General features: G+C 36.9%; 1 protein-coding gene across 1 annotated transcript; it reads right to left on the bottom strand.

The window, feature by feature from the left end:
* Window positions 1–427: 427 nt before the first annotated feature.
* LOC121320257 (coiled-coil domain-containing protein 3-like) lies at window positions 428–20524 on the bottom strand. Its single transcript, XM_041258508.1, has 3 exons — window positions 19561–20524; window positions 17576–17750; window positions 428–822 (listed from the first exon to the last, which is right to left on the bottom strand). The coding sequence occupies exons 1-3, from the start codon at window positions 19929–19931 to the stop codon at window positions 562–564; spliced, it is 807 nt and encodes a 268-aa protein (XP_041114442.1). The 5' UTR covers window positions 19932–20524; the 3' UTR covers window positions 428–561.
* Between the last annotated feature and the right edge of the window lie 846 nt (window positions 20525–21370).

Raw genomic sequence — 21370 nt, 5'->3', positions numbered from 1 at the left:
ATAATTATTAACTGCAGCTAATGAAATAATTCCAGTACACTGGTAAGATTGGGGAAAGCAAGACGTTCATTTTATAGTGATTTAACATTAATTTACCAGGACTAGTATTGTGGTATCTATAATAAAAACAGCTATTATTCAGCATTATTGGACGCATTTTATCTTATCCAGACATCATATTGTAGATACCTTCAAAACCCTTTATTATATACTGTATATTACTTGTGCATGAACTATAGGATAACAATTATATATCAATGTGCAATGAGATACTCCCTTTCTAAGATCACTTGATATATAAATATATTATATATATATATATATATATATATATATATATATATATATATATATATATATATATATATATATATATATATACCAATTATATGTTCTATGTATATGTGTATAACAAGAACTAACTGAAACACATACTTTTGTGACCATTACCCAAGAAACATTTCAGTAACGAAGATTGCCCAGCAACCTCCATGCGTGCCCATCGAAAAGGGAGCAAGGTTAATGGCTCACCAACAGTCACTGCAACACGTGCGTTGCGCATTACACCTTGAGGAAAATGGAGGGCGAGTTAGGATGGGGGCCGTGCTCGCTGACTGCCTCTACCAGTTTCTCCTGCAGTTTCTTGTTAGCTTGCTCCATACGCCGGCTGTTTTTGCGGGCCTGCCGCAGTGACCTCTTGACCTTCTTGACGCGGTCTCTCAGCTGCTTATTGCGCTTCTCCAGGACAGCGATCTTCTCCTGCAGCCTCTTTGTACGATCCTCCTCCTCAAAGAGGGCCATCTGCACAGAGGAGCACAGGAGCTGCAGGGAGACAAAGCGACAAGAGGTAATACAACTTTACAACATAGGCTGCATATGTACTGTATGTGAATTCAAATTGAATACAGTACACCCTCGCTATAACGAACTTGTTGGGGTCCAAGCCTTTTGTTTGTTATAGCGAAAGGACAGTAAAAATGAACAATAAACTGTTGGACTAAGTTAATTAGATGACCTTGTGAATAAAAGTAGAATTACATGTACCTGTTCATCTCATGTATGCAGTATTCTGCCTTTGCTTTATCCAATCTATTAAAGAATTAAAACGCAGTAGAAAAAGCAAAAAGCCCAAATTGAAGCTGAAATTTTATTCAAAATCAGTCTGACATGAATCATTTCAAAGTGCCCCAAATCTTAATCCAACATGCAAGAATCCCAAACTGATCTTGCATTCCAAATCAACCCGACATGAAAAGTTTTACATGACAAGCTCATCAGATCATAAAGTTGTTTTTTTTTTTAACAGTTTTTTTTTTCAATTTTGTTTTGCCACACGGTTGCTGAACAAGCCAAAAAACAGAGTGCTTTTTGACAACCTATATTCACAACAGACATATGCCTGCGTTACTCTTTTTTTCAAACAATCAATATAGTTTCCAGCTTTGTTGCAATATAAAATGATTTTCGTTTCGGATGTATAGTTACACAGCATGTGGTTTTCATTAAGACAAAAGAGCTGACTTCATTGCGGAGGTGGGGTCCCGCGCCTACGGACCGGGATGTTGACAGTGTGTGTTTGTATGATCTTTGTTTATTTTATTTTTTTATTTGGGGTCCAAAGGCCAGGTTCGTTATAATGAAGGGTGTTATAGCAAGGGTGTTCTATATCACAATTTAACACAAACTTTACATGTTTTAAGCATTAGTGTACAAGTTGAGGTTCTATGCCTATTACCAAAGTACTAACCTAGCTATCACCACTGCTTCCCAAATTGTTCTCTCCGAAATGAAATTGTATAGTTCTAGTGATACTTTCGGACTTCTGTTTATTTTCTTTTTGAATGTAGCCTGATTATAGCTAGCAGAATATGTCTGAACGTTTCAGCCCTGTACTGTCAGTAATGTCTTTCTTTATAGGACACCCTTGGAATTCTGTATCATTTGGCAGTGGTGGAAAAGCACATTTTTGTAGTAAAAGAAATTAATAAATAGCCTTGCAAAACTTGATATTTACTTTCTCACCATTTAATAGTATATTGAATCTGTACAGCTGAAATACACCAAACTTTTAAAAACGAGAACTTATGCTTTACTACAAAATGTACTGCAGTTTCACCCTTTGGATAATGATTGGCAATTTGTCTTGTGCTTTCTGTGTCACTTAGCAAGGCAATCATTCTCAGTGACCACACACTACACAATTGAGCAGCTGTTATTTTTTTTTCCAGAATAGTTTCCCAGCAGTAGTGGATTTCTTCTGTTTTCATTGCAATTAAAGGCACAAGCATGTATCCATGGCTGTACCACACTGCACAGTGTTATAAGCAGGTGGTACAGGACAGAACAGATAACCCTCCTAAACTGAAGACCTTCTAAATGCTGACAGGTGACAGAGTGGTGTGCCTAATTTTCTAATTTGCAAATAAAAAAGCTATGGTTGGTTTTACTTTACACAGCTATGTGTCCCACTTTTAATTTAAATACTATATACAACAATAGGCTATTATCTGCTGTCAACTTTTTTTTTTTTTTTTAATTAATTTAAACACGATTTTTAATAAAATATAACATTTTAATTTCTTGGCGTTATTTCATGTCTGAATCTTGTTTAAATAGCAGGGGATGTGCATTAATATTCTGTTCTGGCCGTATTGTTGTTATATTGGCACCTGCGATAAATTGAAGCTGAAGTTATGTCAATATAAATCAAAGTCCTTTAAAGATCCAATCTACTAGCTTTTCATACTCCTGCAATATGGAAGCAACATTGCAGCGTTATAAGCCTCCAGTCATTTTTTAACACTTCAGTTTGGCACTAATAGTCATTTGCCTGCTTAACCCTTTGCATCCAATAAGCTGTAGCAACAAACAGAAGCTCCGACACTGGCCTGCAGCCACACAGTACCAGCTTGGACCCATTTGTCAAATTTCACATAGTGTGCAATGTTGGGCATTGTGAGGGAACTCCAAGGAAAAGCAGAAGCTGCAGGAAACAGAGCTGCTGATGATTTGGTTTTTATACAGAGAGCTATTCCTTTTGTTTCCTCTAGGGGTTACAGAGACATGTTTCTTAAAAACAAATACAAATTAAACCATTATTGAGAAACCAAGGCCTTTTAAACAGGCTTGACAGTACCTGTCACCCTGGTAATGAAATTCTAGAAGTCTTGATAATGAAATTCTAGAAGTTACAGGAAAATAAGTTTAAAAAGCAACAGGGAGTCCTAACAAAAAAAGATTAATAAAACAAAGTGACCAACAGCCTTGTATTATCTTGGCTGCGTTACACATAAGCTCAGCAGCAGAGGCAAAATTATGACGGCTGGAATTGAGGTGTCAGAGAAGTCTTTTAATTACAGAGTGTTTTTTCAGAAAATGTAATACAAAAATGGCCTCCCCCACAATGCTCTGGCTCTGAGAAGTATCAGCTCTGCTACAGACCACGTTCACATTAACTTTCAAATCCACCATGCGGTTATTGAGTTGGCCTTGACTCGAAACTTGACACACTCACCAGTGGGCAGATGCTTTTCATCTACTAACTTTATATGTTAATGATAAATTGCAGGGTTGGTTAAGCTGTTACACATTCATCTAACAGTAGTACATAAAAAAAAAAACACAAGGACACTTGCAATTACACAAAAGAGAAAGGAAGGAGCAACATGTGGACAGCATGACTGTACCAGCACAATGTAATACTGTTTGGATGACTCTAAGTAACTGCATTGTTCAATGCAACACAAAACCTTAAAACCTGGAGGTTTGACACAATTGTAACTAAAGAAATGATATTTTGTAATAATCTAAACAACACCAGATCTTAATACCTACAAATTTACAAATTTGATTTTTCACAGACTTACTGTCTGTTTTACTGTCTGTTTTTTTGTATATAGTAGCTGGTTATGTGGCTACGGTATTTAGACATGCTGATGTTTAGATCATTCAAATACACCCCATTAACCTTTTTAATTTTTTTTTCAATTTCATAATTAGTAAGTGATAGCTTGTGACAAGGTAAATTAATTCCCTTCACTGAAAAGTTCATCCAGCTCTGGCAACTATAGGGTTAATATTCCCTAGGTGTCCTCTTGCTAGGAGGCTGGTGGAGGGGAACGAGGTACACCTGGTTCCCAGGTAATCGGGTACGGGGCGGAGTCAAGGTGTACAAAAGGGGCAGCCTCTCCATTGGTTGGGACAGTGTTCCTGGGACAGAGGGGAGACTGTGGTACTTGAAGGACCAGAGCTTATTATGTCTGCTCCTCTCAGGACCTGTCTTGTAAAACACTGTGTCTTAAAGTCATAGTACGTCTTTTTGTTTGTGTGCACCATTTTTGTGTTTTTCTGTAAATAAACGTGGTTGCACCTTTTTCATTTGAAACTTGACTCTTCGTATCTCACTCTGAGACCTCTCACACTTGCAAGTTCCAAAGTGAAATGAACAGTGGAATATGATTATTCCACTCTTTGGCTGTTGGATCCAAAACAAGACAAAAATCAATGATTCTGGTTTTGATACACTAGCTGCTAGTTAAAGAGTTGGGGGACTGTTTGAAGCAAGTGTAAATGCAAAGGCAAATTTCCACACAGAGTACTACAATAATTGTGTTTTCCTTAAACCTGGAACCATTGGGGAAAGGTCAAAAGGATGGCCATTTTCTGTAAAAAGAACCCCTTTCTTGGCATCAGATAAAACAGCTGAAAGTTTCTGAAATATATATATTTTTTTCATATTTTTCTAATCCGATAGTTTGCTACAGCCAAACACCTTACACACACTGCCTGCACAAAGATTTGAAAGTGTCTCCTAAAAATATTTTCCAGAGGAATTTGGTTAATGTCATTGGTGCAGCAACTGTTATTATAGGGCATTCCACATGTTCTCAATCCCCCACATTGGCACTGTTCAGAGACACTAACAAGTGGGTGTCTGGGTTTTATTATTAGCTTCTGATGCTGCCAATCTCTGGACTTGTCTAAAAACAATAGATGGTATAAATCATGGTATATAAACATGATATATAATGATTTTATTACCTAGCCCCCCCCCCCCCCAAAAAAAAAAAAAAAAAAAAAAAGATGTATACCCTTATGATGACTACATTTTCTTGGTAATATGCTCAACATGTACTATAAATTCCTCTACTTGTCTGCAGGCCAATAAAGTACTTCAATAACAGTATCAACACATTGGGAAGCATTCCATCCTACAGACAGCTGTCAGCTGCCTTTGCTGAGTAATGTGGCTCTTAATAAAAGTCTCAATAATCTTCCCTGTGATGCTGATGGCATGGCGCTGGCAGTCTCTACAGGACCCAGTTATGTTTTGCTGGACAGGCTTATTTCAGTAAATATACAGTAATATCAGTAATTTCAGTAATATATACATGCTGTAAATAAATATGTTATTTATTAAAATATTAATTAATTAATGAAATTGTTGGGCCTGACATAATTGAAAAGAAGACCTGTGTCTCAGTTGTAAACTACTTGTAAAATACTGAAATGTTGGCCTGTAGCAGATCAAATGTGCAAATTTTCAGAATAAATAATTACCATACCTGTTCATCACCAAACAGAAATAATACCCCTAAGGTCATCATTTACAACCAAATTTTAATGATGTCATCTTTTTTGAGTTAATGGAATACCTATTCATTGCTTTCCCATAGTAGACATCAAACTAGTTGTGGGCAAAACAGAGATAACATGCACACAGATATGCTGTTTCAAATCAAAAATTTCCATTGGCAACTTTCGTACCCTTTTTTAACCCTTTGTTTTTTTTTTTTAAAACCTTTCAAGAACTAATTTAGCATGATGACAAACTGCTCCTTAAACAAACTAATGTTGGTCTTTTACTTTCAGAAAAACAGGGGCAAATTTTGCACTCACTTCATACAATACTGTGGTGAGCTTAATGCACACTTCATGGCACTCTCCTCAGTTTCTTGTTCCTAATATCTGCATGTTTTTAATTTAAATTCAGTCAGGTTTAAACATGTCAAACTTTGAAAACCCTCATAAACATTATAAAAAAAAAAAGTTAGAAATTCTCACTGCAAAGCTCCTTTTACTCAAATGATGGTAATAAAGGTAGCATTTGGAAATTGGATGCATTTCTCAACAAGACACTGCATGCCTGCTGGTATTTATGACAGAAGAAGCTGTTAGCAGGACATACTGTACAAGGAAATTGAACGTGTCATCCCTTATGGAACAAACATATATTTTCATATATAGAAATTGGCCCCTTTTTATATATTTAAAATATATAGAATATATTTCAGTTTGTAATCATATATTCATTTTACATGGATTACAGACTAGTAAAAATATATGGTGCAACATATATTTTCAACATGTAAAATAAATATATGGATTACAGACTAAAATATATTTAAAATATATCCCATATATTCTAAATATCTATAAAAGAGGCTAATTTCTATATATTAAAAATATAAGGATCATACTTTTCTCCCATATATTAAAAATATATGTTTTTTCCATAATTTCTATGATGTCTATGCACTAGGTTTGAACTATATTAGCAGTATGTGGGAAGTGGTCAGGGAACTCTGGCACCTGAAGAAAAGCAAATACATTATTTCCTGTTCTCAGCACTAGGATATCATTTAAACTGTATATTCCATATCTGAAACAGCATCCTTCTGCCCCTTTGTGTGAGGTACTGTAACAAAGTGCCCGCCCCTGTGTATATTATCTGTTATGTGTTGCGTGTGGTGTGTTTAAATGTTGGTGTATAGACATTGGTACACGGGATATAAACGGGTCTGTGTAACACGAGTGTTTAAAAAATGTATATGTGTATTTAGGCACGAGGATTGCACAGCACTTCACGTGCAAGTAAAATGTAGTAATATGTGAGCACGGGGAATTGCACTTTATTAATTCACGTGCTGGGATTCAAGTGAATAATTAATTGGTAATTGAATCCCAGCACAATAGTATATATAGATGCATGTTGTCACATACGGGTGGCTGGGTGTTCGGTGAGCGGAGAACGGGATTGGAGACGGAGGAAATAAGCAGTAGTCGTAGTAATAATAAGAGGAGAAAGTATCCGCTCACCGTGTCTGTCCGTACACCGTTTTGTTAAGTTTAGTCTGTTTTTGTTTGTCTATTTATTTTGGCGTAGAGTGCCGTGTCCTGTGTTTTTCGTGTTTGTTAAACCTTTTATTTTGTATTAAACCGGCGCCAACAGGCGTCTTCATCATTTCATTTCATCCGTCCTGTGTTTTGTGTATTGCCTTACCTTTCCTGGTTCTGACGCCGCCCACTTCGGCCGTCTCTGTGACAGGTACCAATAACCCAATTTATTATTTTAAGCTTACCCTGAATAATTAATTGGTTTAGGTTGCCTATATATTAACAAAATCATACGTGTGACCATAAATAAAAATTATACAAGAGCAAAATCCAATGAAAAGGGAGTCATCGATCATGACTTTTGTATGCATGTTCATTACATTATAACCATTGATAAATATAAATATAGCTTACAACAATCTTTCATTTTGTCCACTATGAGGCTGATATAAGGATACGTGCAAAGTGATTTGCAGTTGCAAAAAAACATTGCAGCTAAAATCAACATTTTGCATGTGCAAACTGCTTTTAGCTGCAGTAAATGCGGCATATGTAAAGAATGGTTTTCACCTGCCATTCTGCACCAGCTATCAAATTAGCACTTTGCCATTATTAATCCATTTAGATACTGTTAAATGTTTTTAAATGAAGGAAAGAGCATGGAATTGGGCAGGGATCTGGAATAATAAGCGGACGCAAACATTATAATGAGATGTAAGGATTTTGCCTTGCACTTGGGCACTTGCTGACCCTCCAAAAACTTTCCTTCTCCTCTTAGAAGGTGCAAACCATTGTAGAAGTGATTAAGATCTGTATAAAACTACACACCTTCAGAGACCCGTCATTGGCCTCAGGATGGCTGGTGTGGTGCACTTCCTGATGCGGTGACGCTTGGCTCTTGTTGAGGAGAGGCAGGAAAACCTTCTGAGGAGAAGGGCAAGATATAGAAGACCAAACATATTCAATCCCAGGGTCACATTGTTTAGGATGCTGGTGGATGCAGTGGTAAGGCTTTATGGTCTCACTCCAAAGGTCATCCTAGACCCAATAGCTGAATTTCAACTTTTCATCATCGGGTTGACTGTCCTCCTGGTAACACTGACAGCATTGACTTTATCCTCTATAAAGGAACATATGGCCTCTTTGGAGGCATAACTGATGTTGGCTGAGGCTTTTCCAAATAACTCAATTTCATGCTGAGTGACCTCAATCGTAATGACTCAGCTCCTCTTCAGAAGCCATAATAATAGTAATGTATTATTATTATTATTATTATTATTAATATTATTATTATTATTATTTTTGTATTATGCAGGCGGACGAAAACCATCTGTTATTATGAATTATTATTATGTGACCTGCGAAAAGCCGGCATTATTGTTATTATTTGGCAAGGATGGGGTTACTTTCTTAAATAAACATGTGAGAATGTGGCTGTAGCCTTAATAAGGTAATTGTTTGATCAATGGGTAGTTAAGGCTCCAGTCACAGGATATAAAAGAGACCACCTTGACTTGTTAAAGTAGTGAGAGCTAAGAGGAGGACAGTGGAAAGATACTGTGAGTAAGAGAAAGACAAACAAATGCTTCCGACTGTGAGACCAGTCTGCTGTGCACTGCTTCCTGAACCTGACGTCACCACCCACATGCACTACTCTAGCCATCCGTGACAAGTGCCTACTGCTCTCTGCACTCCTAACTCACCTGACCTCTGGGCTGTAAGTGGGGCCGCCGAATCGCCCGATGCACAGGTTCTGCTCATTGCGACCCTCATTGTCATGATTGCAGCTCATTATTTGTGCATGTTTAGTAATTAAGCTTGCATAAGCTGCAGTGCAAACTAATTGCCTGGCTGCTAGCCAATTTGGATTTTGCAGCCACAATTGTTTGCACTGCACCTATCCTTAGATCAGCCCCTGTGTGTTGTAAAAATACAGTTCCAGAAATAGCATGTTGATGGATTTAGTTTAAGACTGACCCTGGGGTGACTGTGGTGAGTTTTGGGTATTTATGGGGGAAAGTACATATGTTTATAGCAATGGCCAGCTGCTTTCAATTATAAAACAGGGATAATGGAGGCCATGTTTGACTGTCTGGCTGCATATGACAGCATCCAGCAGGCATGTGAAGGGGGTTGTTATCGTCGGTCTGTTACTCGTAATAAGTAATAACATTAAACGTTAACCGTAAAGATGATGGTGGCAGAAAACTCAATAGGATATTTATTAAGACTTGTCTCAACTGCTTAATGGTTTGGAGTTTATTCTTGTGGTTTAAAACACTCTCTTAGTTTCTAACAACAGAGACAGTTAACAAGCATTAAAAATGCTGAAAATGATCACTGAGTTCAAAATCATTCCTAGACAAAATATATTTGCATCCTAAGACTTGCTATATGACATTTGACTTGCATGGAACACACACTGCTCCTTTACTCAATATCACAAATATGAATAATTCTAATTTGACAATGGGTCCGGATTTGTGCCTTATGTGTTTTTCAGACTGCACTTATGTTTGATAACCAAACCTCCAAGAGGAAGTGAGTCCATAATGTAAACTGCTACACCGTGCTTCTCATTCAGTTCCTTAGTGTTTTGCTTTTTTCGATGTTCCCCCAGGAAGATTTAATGAGCCAATTGGTGAATGTTCTGATTTCAGCAATTTCAATTGTAACTGACTCTGAGGTATTCCTGTGGAACAGTTAACAACGATTGCCGTTGTTTGTCATTGCAAGGGTAGACTTGATAAATGTGCTGGCAAGTGCTCGGATTTTAGGGAAGCATTATGAATAATTTGTGCTATGCATCATGCTGTAGTCAATTACAAGAAGATTGTGTAATGATGACATCATTTTAGTGTGTTTATCATTTTTGCAAGGCATTACAAATACTGAAATTATGCCACATGATCCAGTTTAGCAGATAGTCAAACAAAATTTAAAATTCAGCAGACTGCACTGTTTATGGAGGCCATGGCATTGGCAGTTTTCCGAAGGTCTTGCTGGAGGACTGTGTGAAAATAACTCTATTCTCAGAGAGAACCTCCTAATGACACTCTGCTTCTCTTATCTCACATTGAGTTGCATGGGAAAAATCTTTTAGACTCGGACAGACAATCAATCAATAGCACTGAAACAGCTCATCGTGCTCAGACTTACGTTATGTTCATTTCAATCACACATTCATGTAGCTCGATTCATCATATCGGGAGCTCATGTTTTGCACTGGTAAGAAATTAACAGGAAATTATGACCGGCTGACAGGAAACAATGACGAACCCATAGCCCCTGAAGGATTGAATGCATTTGGTCTCTCTTATCAGCAGACCCTTTTTTAGGGAATATCAAAGAGGGGTTTCTAAACTAAATCAATTCTATTGCGCTAAACTGTACAGTTTAGTTACTGATAACTGCTTTTAAAGGAACTGCATGCTTTTTATGACTATATCGCTTAACTTTCAGAATTAAACAGGTGAATGGTTGATTTAAACTATAAACTGCTAGCCTGGTGAACAGTTAAAAATAATTGTGTGGGGGTGTTTACCGTACAGTAAGCACTAATCTGCTCCTACCATTTTGCAGCTTGGGTCTCAAATTTGTAAAGTGAGAAACGTTTAATCCCTCAGGCCTGTTTTTAGATCAGGGTCTATTGTGTTCTATGGATCACGTCTACCGTGTATAACATCTGCAAGATTTTATAATCCTCCAGGTATCAAGTTTGCAAAAGCAATTGCTGTAGACATGTCGAGAGATGGACTGGCAAGAAGGGCCTGTTGTCTACAATTAAAATACCCTTTTCATATGTGCCAAGCTCAACATATTGGACAGCTGTTAAGGGAAACAAATACAGTATATCTGATTGAATTTCCTATCTAAAATTTTACAGCCAACCTCCATTTTTTTTTTTTTTTTTTAAATCTCCAAAGCATAGTATAAATATGAAGACAGGCATGATAAACAAAGTATTTCATTATCATGCTTTGACTCTTACCTGTTTTTAGGTTAAAGGATGAGTTCTCAAGTCATGATGTAACCACTGTTTAAAAAGTATGTGCTAAACCAACTTCCCCTAATCTAATTTATGATGGCAGTAAAATAAAAAATTATCATCAAAGTGTGAATGGGAATTCCCAGGCATGTGCCGAATAGCAAATAGTTCCACACTGGTCTAACAGTATAAAAGGTCACTCATGTAATAGGATTCTGTCACCAATAGATCATTAGGATTTAAAAGTTGAACTTAGAGGTTGCATATCATAGAGAAACTCTGAATTTGGGATCTTGACTCTATAGCACCATTCCAGATGTTGTTGTGTATTTCTCAAAAGTTAAATGTGGCGTCCCACAAGGTTCTGTTCTTGGGCCAATTTTGTTTTCCCTCTACATGCTGCATTTGGGTGACGTTATCCGTAGACATGAGGTCAATTTTCATGGCTATGCATATGATACCCAATTATATTTATCCCTTAAACCAGATGACACCTCAATCGCAAATATCCTTACTATCTATCTGGCTGACATTAAGCAATAGATGTCAAACAACTATTTATTGTTAAACTCTGACAAAACAGAGGTAATGCTACTGGGATCAAAAAAACAATTAAACAATACAAATTCAGATGTTCTTCTAGTTGACAGTTTCCCATTTAAGTTGAGGTCTGAAATGAGAAATCTGGGTGTCTTTTTTGTCACAAATCTCTTATTCAAACCGCATATCAGAAAAATAACTAAAGTGTCTTTTTTAATTCAAGAAATATTGCTAAACTAAGACACTTCGTTTCCATGGAAAGTGCAAAGAGACTGATTCATGCTTTCATAACATCCAGACTGGATTATTGCAACGCTGGAGTGGCTTAAAAACAAGAAAGTGAATGTCCTAGAGTGGACCAATCAAAGCCCGGACTTGAATCCCATTGAGAATATGTGGCAAGACTTGAAGATTACTGTCCACCAACAATCCACATCCAACTTGACACAGCTTGAACAATTTTGCCAAGAAGAATGGGTGAATATTGCACAATCCAGGCGTGCAAACTTGGTAGAGACTTACCCCAATAGACTCACAGCTGTAATTGCTACCAAAGGTGGTTCTACCAAGTACCGACTCAGGGGGGGTGAATACTTATCTAACCAAGACATTTCAGTTTTTTATTTTTCATTAACTGTTGTTTCACAATAAAAATTATCTTGCCTCTTCAAAGTGTTGAGTAGGTTGTGTAAATCAAAGGAAATAAAATCCATTTAAATGCATCAAAATTTCAGGCTGTAACACAACAAACTGTGAAAATGTCCAAGGGGGTGAATTCTTACTATAGGCACTGTAGTACATTCTGTGTCAAGGGCATAAAATGCAGTCTGCAGCCACAACATACAAATACCTAGACTAGTCACAGATAAAAACTGGCAAGACTGCACTACTGTTGCATCAAACTGCAGAGCAAAAGCTAGAATAAAAGTGATTATTTTGTATGATGCTTCTCAGCATTCTAATCTTTAATGATTGACCTCACTGTCATGTCAGGTGCTACCACTGACTAAACACTCACAGACATAAATGAACCTCATCCCTCTTAGCACTTGTGCCACCTAACAGCAATTCATGTCTTAAACTTTACCCTGTCACTACCTGCTAACTGTAACTGTAACCCATATTGTAACATTTTACCCAACCCTAAATAAGCCATGCACCGCCACACAATGACACCCTCTATCCAAATAACAGCTTTATTATTAAAAACAAAGCAGGTGCAAACATGACAGGTTCTGGAGCCAGCTGAACGGTTGCTAAAAAAATAAAAACACAGACCTGTAATGGCAACTCAAAAAACACCTTCAAAAGGGTTGTCCAAAATGAGCAGGCACTATAATTCTAAATAATGGAACATACATCTCCCCTATGAAGGAAGTAAATAAAATGATTTTAAAAAATGTGATTCAGAACATGCTTCTCTCCTGTGTTATGATGTACATGGGCAATTTGTTCATTAACTTGTTTAAGAAATGTCTTTGCTAAGTTGGACCAAATTCAGGCTAGCGGTTCCCAAACCAGAAGATATATAACAGATTTATATCTTCAAGATTTTGGGTAAATAATGTGTTCACTCAGTTTTCCATCACATGAACATTTCTAAATATAGATAATTCACAGATGTATAATCCATTACCTACACTTTTCTGTATGAACATTCTTAAATACTTTAATACTGACAAGAATCAGATTTTGTATCAGCAGACTACTGTTGTTGGGGAAGACTGTAATACAGCTACAAATCAGAAAACTGTATTTTTCTTTTCACCTTGTACAGCGCCTGAGGCCTCTACATTACGACCACAACTTGCACATCTGTGTTTTCAGTCATGCAGGTTATCATTAAGTGTTTAAGTAGGAAACCAGTAATTTCCTGTCTTCACCCCGTATCACACATTTACAAAAATGATACTCGCTTTGTACAAAACCTGGTCGCAACAATGCTAGGTTGCGCGGAATGCCTCAACTAGCAGTGAGCAACTGGTATGTGAACTCAACAACCTTCTGATAAAAGGCCCAAAGCAATATTGGGATTAAGACTGTTACACCTGAGAACCCTTTTGTTGGTATTTCAGCGGAGATCAAAATGATAACTGTTTATTCCTGTCAGGTCAAAAACAAAATCATTTGTAGTTCATTTTCTCTGACAAATGGAGAACTGTGAACAGAATGAAAATGTCAAATGTATCTTCTCTTAAAAATGAGTGTCGCTATAATATGTAATTAAAAACACATAAATGACTATACATTCCAAAGGCAAAACCAAGTGTTTTCAACTACCTGAGAAGCTATTCAAAATAACCCGCAAAATCTATCAAACCCCTTAAACAATTTCACACATGGTTTGTTTTACAGGCTTCAAATGAATTGTGAATCTGTTCCTTGCAAATAGCTTTGACCCCTATTTTAAATCTATAGAAAATTGGAATAAAACAATTGCAACTGGGTAAAACAAGCAAGAAACAATGCATCTGCAGGATGGAACGATTACATTATTACAATAAGCAGTTTATTCTAACTTTATAAATTGAAATGTATTATTCCTCTTTCAAAATCAGCCTTCATAATCATAAATATTATACATAAAGATTACTGCATATCTGTTAATCCACTTAGCAATGATTATTGTGTTGTTTGTTATCTTGGCGATGACCCTCCACTTTAAAAGGTGGAAAGCTTAAAGAAAAACAGCTTTTGTCAGCTCATGTTATGGTTAGGGAATTCATTCCAATAAGCAAATTTCAAATGGGATTCACTTAGTAAAAAAGAATAGAGGAGTTTCTGTCATTGCCGCCAATGCTTATGAGAGGGGAGGGTAAACGGAAAGAAGCCGCAGAATTAGAAAAACAGACCGCGCCAGCATTCTTCTCTCAAACCAGAGAAGACTCAACTTCCAATCTGTGTGAAAGTCTAAGCTGGCTAGCCATCCTAGGGATCAAGGCAGGCGTCAAGTTTTTGTGGGCCCCAAATCAATAGAACTCCAGTGGGCCCCCCACTTTCACCCCCAAATCAAAAATGTGATTCTATCAAAAAAAGGTTTCAAAATCATTCTTACAGTGGTGAACTGACAGTTATCCGTCAAATCAACAAAAGACTTTCAGAGGTAAATTTGTAAATTATGGTGTCAAAGTTAACTGATTCAGCTTCTTTCCACTCAATTGAGAGAAGAGCCAATGCATCCAATTGTTCTTGTGACACCTGTGACCAGAGATAAACATTGATAAGCTTTAACTTGCTGTTTGTTACCTATGTTAAGACTAGTGGGCAAAAAAAAAAATGTAATGTATGTTGAAAATTAAATTGGACAAGGTAAACAGCAGTTGTACATTTCTACTTGAGCTAGTGACTACGGTTTTTCTAACATATATTCAATATTTTGGAAAGGATTTGTCACTAGTGACTACAATAAAATAAATCCCAGGGAAACCCCAGTACCTTGGTATGGCGAGATCAGCCAACAGCTTTTGGCGTTATGAAAAACTGAGGAGGACAGAAGCCAATAAGGAGTGAGAAAGAAGGCAGGACAAAGGGAAAAGAGGATGCAAGCAGGAAGAAAAAGAAAAAATGGGAGTTGAAAAGTTTCACTGCACTACAGTTTAGTTTAGTGAAAACTAAATGCTTTTAGGCTTAAAGGCTTCAGTAGGAGAGCTGGCACAGAAATACTATATTTACTTATATTTGCAATTGTATTTCTGCATGTATGCCGGTATTAATTTTGTTGCTTTTCCTTTATCCTTTGCATGAAGTTTAGCGCACAAAGAAAGCTCACAGTCGACCTCTGCTGTTACCAGACGACTACATGGGATTGTTGGCATTGTGTAAGGGAAAATATGCTAAATTGAAAAGACAAAGTTGGCATTTTTTGAGCATCTGTTGATGTGGCCCAGGGCAAGTGCCCAAGTTGCCTGAGCGTTGATGTCGGCCCTGCTAGGGATCAAACTAAAACTCCCAAAATAGAAGTTATATAATAGTGATAGTTATGTTGCATGAAGCTCAATATTTGTGACTTCATCTCTAATGGAACTGACAGCTTGACTGGACTGAAGGTACCTGATCAGATAATGTCTTGTGCCCTTATTTGGCCTTAATAAAAAGTTAGGAAAATACCATTTAAATTCTAGTATAATTCCACAGCATTGCCAGCAATGAAAACATAGTGGATCTGGAACAATAGCACAAAGTGGTGCTGGGCAATGAACACTATTAATATAGGTACTACAATGAATTAAGGAGGCTTGGTGGTCCAGTAGTTAAAGACGGGCTTGTTAACAGCTGTTGTGATGCATAGTTCACCCCCTAGTCTCTGTAAGTCGTTTTGGATAAAAGTGTCTGCTAAATGACTAAATAATAATAATAATTACCAGTGTGTATTGTTTCATACCACTGCGATACCATTGGTAAGTAAAAATATGAAAATGTTACCAACCAGTGCAGATGTCCTTGTGTTATAATTTTCCCATCCAATACAGGTTGCATTGTCACGGAAGATCACTTGATAGGCACCATTTTCATTCTGTTTGCCCCAGTGCAACAAGAAACAACTTTATATGAACTCAGAGATGTTTCTTGTATGTTTTTTTTTCATTAACCTAGCATAGAAAATGGGAAGAACTTCACTGGTGCAAACAGAATAGAAAATGGAGAGTTAGTCATTAGTATTACCAGGGCAAATTTTGTTTACCCTGCTTTTCCCTATACATTTACTGTGCTTTACAATGGATAACCATGGCTTTTAGCAAGCTGTGCCGTGTTATTTCAGAATTAACATGTTTTCTCTGTCATGATGCATCTTAGTAACCTTTTATAGGGTATTTTGAAACTGCTGCCAATAAAAAGCTCCTCGACCATTGCAATTCAAATTAAGAACCTTTGGTGTTAGTCAAGACTGAAGATGATTACTGTAGCAAATTAAAGGGTGAAAATGGGCTGCATGTGAAGAATAGTACCACTATTATTGGCTTATTTGTTGTCTGAACTGAGGTTTTTATGATAGATGAAAATGGTAGAACAACTGGCACACAATAAGCGAGTCAGCACCTGCTGCTCCACACAGAAACCACCATCGTAAAGGCAGACTTTAATGTATCCCAGCTCTCCCACTGCAGGGGGGGTAAAGAGAAGCCAATTAGAATGTTCTGTTGTACATATAACCTCAGATTTACCAGCAAACCACAGACATTTAAGAGACGCCAAAAATTTATAGCACCAGCTGTACTCTGGAAGCAGTTGTTTTTTTGGGGTTTTTTTTTTTTATGGCACTGTTCATTCAATATATATTTTGAAAAATTAAGTTGCAAACCACAATAATGCATAGTATTATACAAAATTTGTTACTGGTTTTATTTAGAATTAAATCCATATAGGGTAACATTGAACTCTTTAAATATAATTTTCACATGATTTCTCCTCAACCAAGGACTGTTATATTAAATAGAATTTGTTAAAAAAAAAAAATAATAATACAAAAGATTCCCCCCTATCCCAGGCTGGTGTATTTGTAGTGTTTTACATTCAGAAAGCCCAAATTGGTTGCCTATAGTCCTGAAAAGATTATTCATACTGTGAGCAATGAGACTTGGCAGGAATATGTACCAAATTAAGGACAACAAGACTACTACCCCACGAGTAAGTGTTACTGCCATAAGCACGACAGCATTGCAAAACGAAGAATGTTGCATTTTCATAGGGATACACAGCATCTCTTGACAGAGAGCATCTTTCACATATGATAGGAATGTTTGTTTGTTTTTTTTCACAGAAGCAAGTCAAAGCGACAAACTGACTTTCAATCCAGTACAGATCTTCAGAAAGAAAGACAGAAGCATGCCCCGATGGAATGAGCGTACAATTACCCTGCTCTAATTACAGCAGTAAAGTAACAGCACAGTGTTATAACAGGGCTGAGTCAGAGCAGAGTTTGAGAATACTTACCCGGCTGTCCTCCTCTACCTCCCACTCATTGCTGAAGATCTGGGGGGGCTGTCCATGAGAGCAATTGGAGAACTGAAAGAGGCTGGAAAAGGTCCTTCTGTTTTCATGAGTGTCTGGGAAGATCGCATCCTGGAAATTCACTCCATGAGGAAGTATGTTATAGTTTTCATCCATGCTGCAAAGGACATAAATGAAACTGTAAGGCCAGTGTCTGTAAGCCGTCTTATTATCAACTGCTTCTCCAGGGTTTGAAAGATGTTTATCACAGGTGAATTTGAATATGATGGAAAACACCAACCAAACTGCTTTGCTCAGCATATGTGTAGTAGAGTGTCATTTGAAAGTAACTTGGCTGAGTTATAAATAACATTAATAGATGTTTTTTCTAAAGCATTACTACTGACTTTTGTATCAAAAACATAAAACAAAAAATAGGTATGGTACAGATTACGATCCATACACCAAAATGGGACTGAAAAAAATCAGAATGATCTGTATCTATCTATCAAGAAATATATACAAATCTGCACCTATTAAATATTTTATACACTGATAAAGTGTATTTTACGCACACTATATTCTGATCTATATTTGCATTCAGGGTAGTTATAATACAATAAGTAGAATTATTGTGAAGGGCAGAAAATGTATCTCTTAGAAATATTCATATATTTCTAATTATATATATATTTCTAATTATATATATATATTTCTTGTATATATTTTCTCCAGTGGGTGAGAGAAAAGCCGGACACTAGCAGTTCGATAGCAGCTTGGGATTTACTTGAAAACTTGGGCCTTATTATTGTTCCAAATACTTTTCATATAAAAAAAAAAAAAAACACTTGTTACTTGTTCAGCTCTATTGAGAGGTGAGGGCTGAGTTCTGTTAAGTGGAGATCTGCAGAGGCCTGTAAGTGGTTAAATGTGAAGGGTGGCTGTGAACAAACTTCGAAGTTGTAACCTTTGTGGCAGCATTAAAACTGCTTGTTCCTGGGTTCCTGTGAACCATACCTTTTTTTCTGTTTTCTTTTTTTCTAATGTCTGAATTTTCAGTGAGTATTAGGTCAATAATTAAATACAAGTAAGGCATCTTATTACAATATTTCATTAACAGGTCACACAGGTGTATAACGTTGGCAATATGCAAAATGGATCAGTAATTCCTATAGGGGTATTTATATTGTGTCCCCATGCATATTCACTAGAAAACAAGAGATTTCATGACCAAATACATTAAAACAAAGCTAGGTCTGTGTACAGAAACACTACAATGGAATTACTACAAATTTACTAAAAGACTTGATATAGGGGTGGTAGAAAAACTCTGAATTAAAGTTTTAAATCTGCATATTCAATAGCTATACGTTGCAAATGATTTACATTTTCATGTTCCCTTTTACCATACAAAATAATAGCCTTCATCAATAGTTTAGCCTTGTATGCACTTAACTTGGTCACAAAGCACCAATGGCAAGCCCCAAAGGTAAATCCTTGCTAAATGTTACTGAGCAAATTTGACCATGCCCATTATCCACTTGCAGCAACTGGAGGTTAAAATGGCTTTTGTAAGCTGTGTTATAGATAATGCTTGAACACACCCTAATGTCAATGAAACATCTTTGGCAATAATTACAAAGGTGAGTTTGTGGCTGTTGTGGAGTCATTACTGTGTTGATTTGTAGGTTGTCAAGTGTGTGTTATTGGTTGCTACCTCAGATGTCAAAAGCTATAATAAGGGAAACTCTTATTGAGATGATGTTACTCATACTTATTGCTTGTTGTTTTTGCTTTGCTTTGTTGTTTTAGTCATAATAAGGGGGAAATGTCCACTGGAATAGCCTCTAAAACTAGGGCACCTCTAATAATATTGCATGGAACACATTATCCAATTTAAATTTAAGAAAAGTTATCGACTTAATTAGTTCAGTATCTGAATCCACTATGATAACTATTATGTAATTATGTCATTGTGGATTACTTACCGAAGAAAAAAGACGTAGGAGTAATTTTGTACAACAGTGTGTGACTGACAGGAGAAGTAGCCCAGGCCAGTGAGGTTCAGTCTAGATCCAGCCGGCACCTCCAACATGCTGCCCCAGGCTTGGTCACAAAGCAGCTCAATCTCTGCCGAGTAGAAGAGATCCCCCTCGCTGCCTTCATATTGGTAAGGTAAGTAATTGTACATGCTGTACACGTCATGATGCAGAGCCAACACCTTGGCATACACTATAATCTCTGCAAGCTCAGCTCTGCATCCCTCACTGAGGGGTCTCCAATCAGAAGGAAGCTGGCACCCCAGACCGGGTCGCACTTGATATATTATAAAGCACACGGTTATTAATACTGGAAGCATCTTGCTGTTGAATGAACTTTCTAACCCCCCCTGGTTGAATAGATACGTAATTACAGTACATATAAATTAATATATTTTGTCCGACAGAAGTTAGAATCCAAACTTTCTATAAGAATGGATTAACTGTTATATGCCTGGAAAGAATTTGGTGAATTATTTCCTTTATTTTCCTACAGCTTTTCCATAGTACATAACTTAGTTTTTGCATGTCGTTTCTGTCAAATTGCTGTCAATCACGCACGTAATACATTCTGCTGTAAGTAACTCTCACTCATGTTAGGTAACGTATTTCAAATCGAAAGAATTTCATTCCATGTAATTTTTAACCAGTAACACAAATCCTTGCCTCCAGCTGCGGATCGGAATAGAAAGATATATTGAATTTCTGCTGCTTTATTTCCTCCAAGTTTTTTTGTTTTTTGTTTTTTTTTCTTTAATTAAAAAATAATAATAATAAAATCCCGTAGCATCAAAATAAGACCAATCACAGCCTCTATGGGTCACGGTTTTCTAAAAAAAAAAAAAATCAAACTACAGTACTTGATAGAGCGCAGAGATCACCGGCCCCTTGCGAGAGATGCAAGGAGTCGCTCTGAGACATTACTCAATCCAGTCAAAAGTTTTCAGAGAGCAGGAATCCAGCAAGGTTGCTTAAAAAGCCAATCAGAGAGAGAGAGAGAGAGAGAGAGAGAGAGAGAGAGAGAGAGAGAGAGAGAGAGAGAGAGAGAGAGATCACTCGAATGGAAACAGCCAACAGCTCACTTTCGGTGCTTTAGTTTCATGTTTAGTTAAAAAACCAGACTTCATACTATAGTTCTTGTTAGATGAATGTCTTTGAACGAACGAAATTACAGTTACCTTTTTTTTTTACATAGTGGCAGAACTTTTCTTGCTATTTCTTGCCTCCACTTGTAGTTGTATTGCATTGATGGCTTCGTTCTTTAATAATGTTGCTGTCCAGAGCAAAAAATACTTTAACAGTGGGTGAAATATGGCTTCATAGCAGTGTATTGATAATGTTTGAAAAGCTGGACAAAAGGATAATTGTAATTTTAAGAATAGCCTATTATACAAATAAATAAATAAATAAATACACGTAGTTGAAGGGGAATGTGTGGTAACTGTAAAGACACAGGAGAATAAGCATTACATTGTATCTATGAGAACGGGTTCTATCCTAATAACATTTCACTGATAAATGTGGTGGCATTCTGTCCTCGAAGAACTACGTGGTGCTTATTTAGTTAAGGTAAGAATGCCATGTTTGTACAATAGGCACCAACATCTATTTTGGACTGGAAAATGTCACATTTCCCATCACAGCAATTCATTTTCAAGGGGGATAACCCTGTTAATTAGTATGTACTACTTGGGAAGATGCAGAAACTGACAATCTCCTTGTTTTCATGAATATCTCTAGTAAAGTGTGCTTTTTTTCG

Source organism: Polyodon spathula, chromosome 8 (genome assembly GCF_017654505.1).
Source record: "Polyodon spathula isolate WHYD16114869_AA chromosome 8, ASM1765450v1, whole genome shotgun sequence".
Classification (NCBI taxonomy): Eukaryota; Metazoa; Chordata; class Actinopteri; order Acipenseriformes; family Polyodontidae; genus Polyodon; species Polyodon spathula.
This window is presented reverse-complemented; position numbering and strand designations above follow the sequence as displayed.

Excerpts from the sequence above, each read along its gene's own strand:
- LOC121320257 (XM_041258508.1), bottom strand. The coding sequence starts at position 19,931 with ATGCTTCCAGTATTAATAACCGTGTGCTTTATAATATATCAAGTGCGA. Across the intron at positions 17,751-19,560 it reads TCCTACGTCTTTTTTCTTCG|CATGGATGAAAACTATAACA; the intron begins GTAAGTAATCCA and ends TGTCCTTTGCAG. Across the intron at positions 823-17,575 it reads AGGTAGAGGAGGACAGCCGG|CTCCTGTGCTCCTCTGTGCA; the intron begins GTAAGTATTCTC and ends GTCTCCCTGCAG.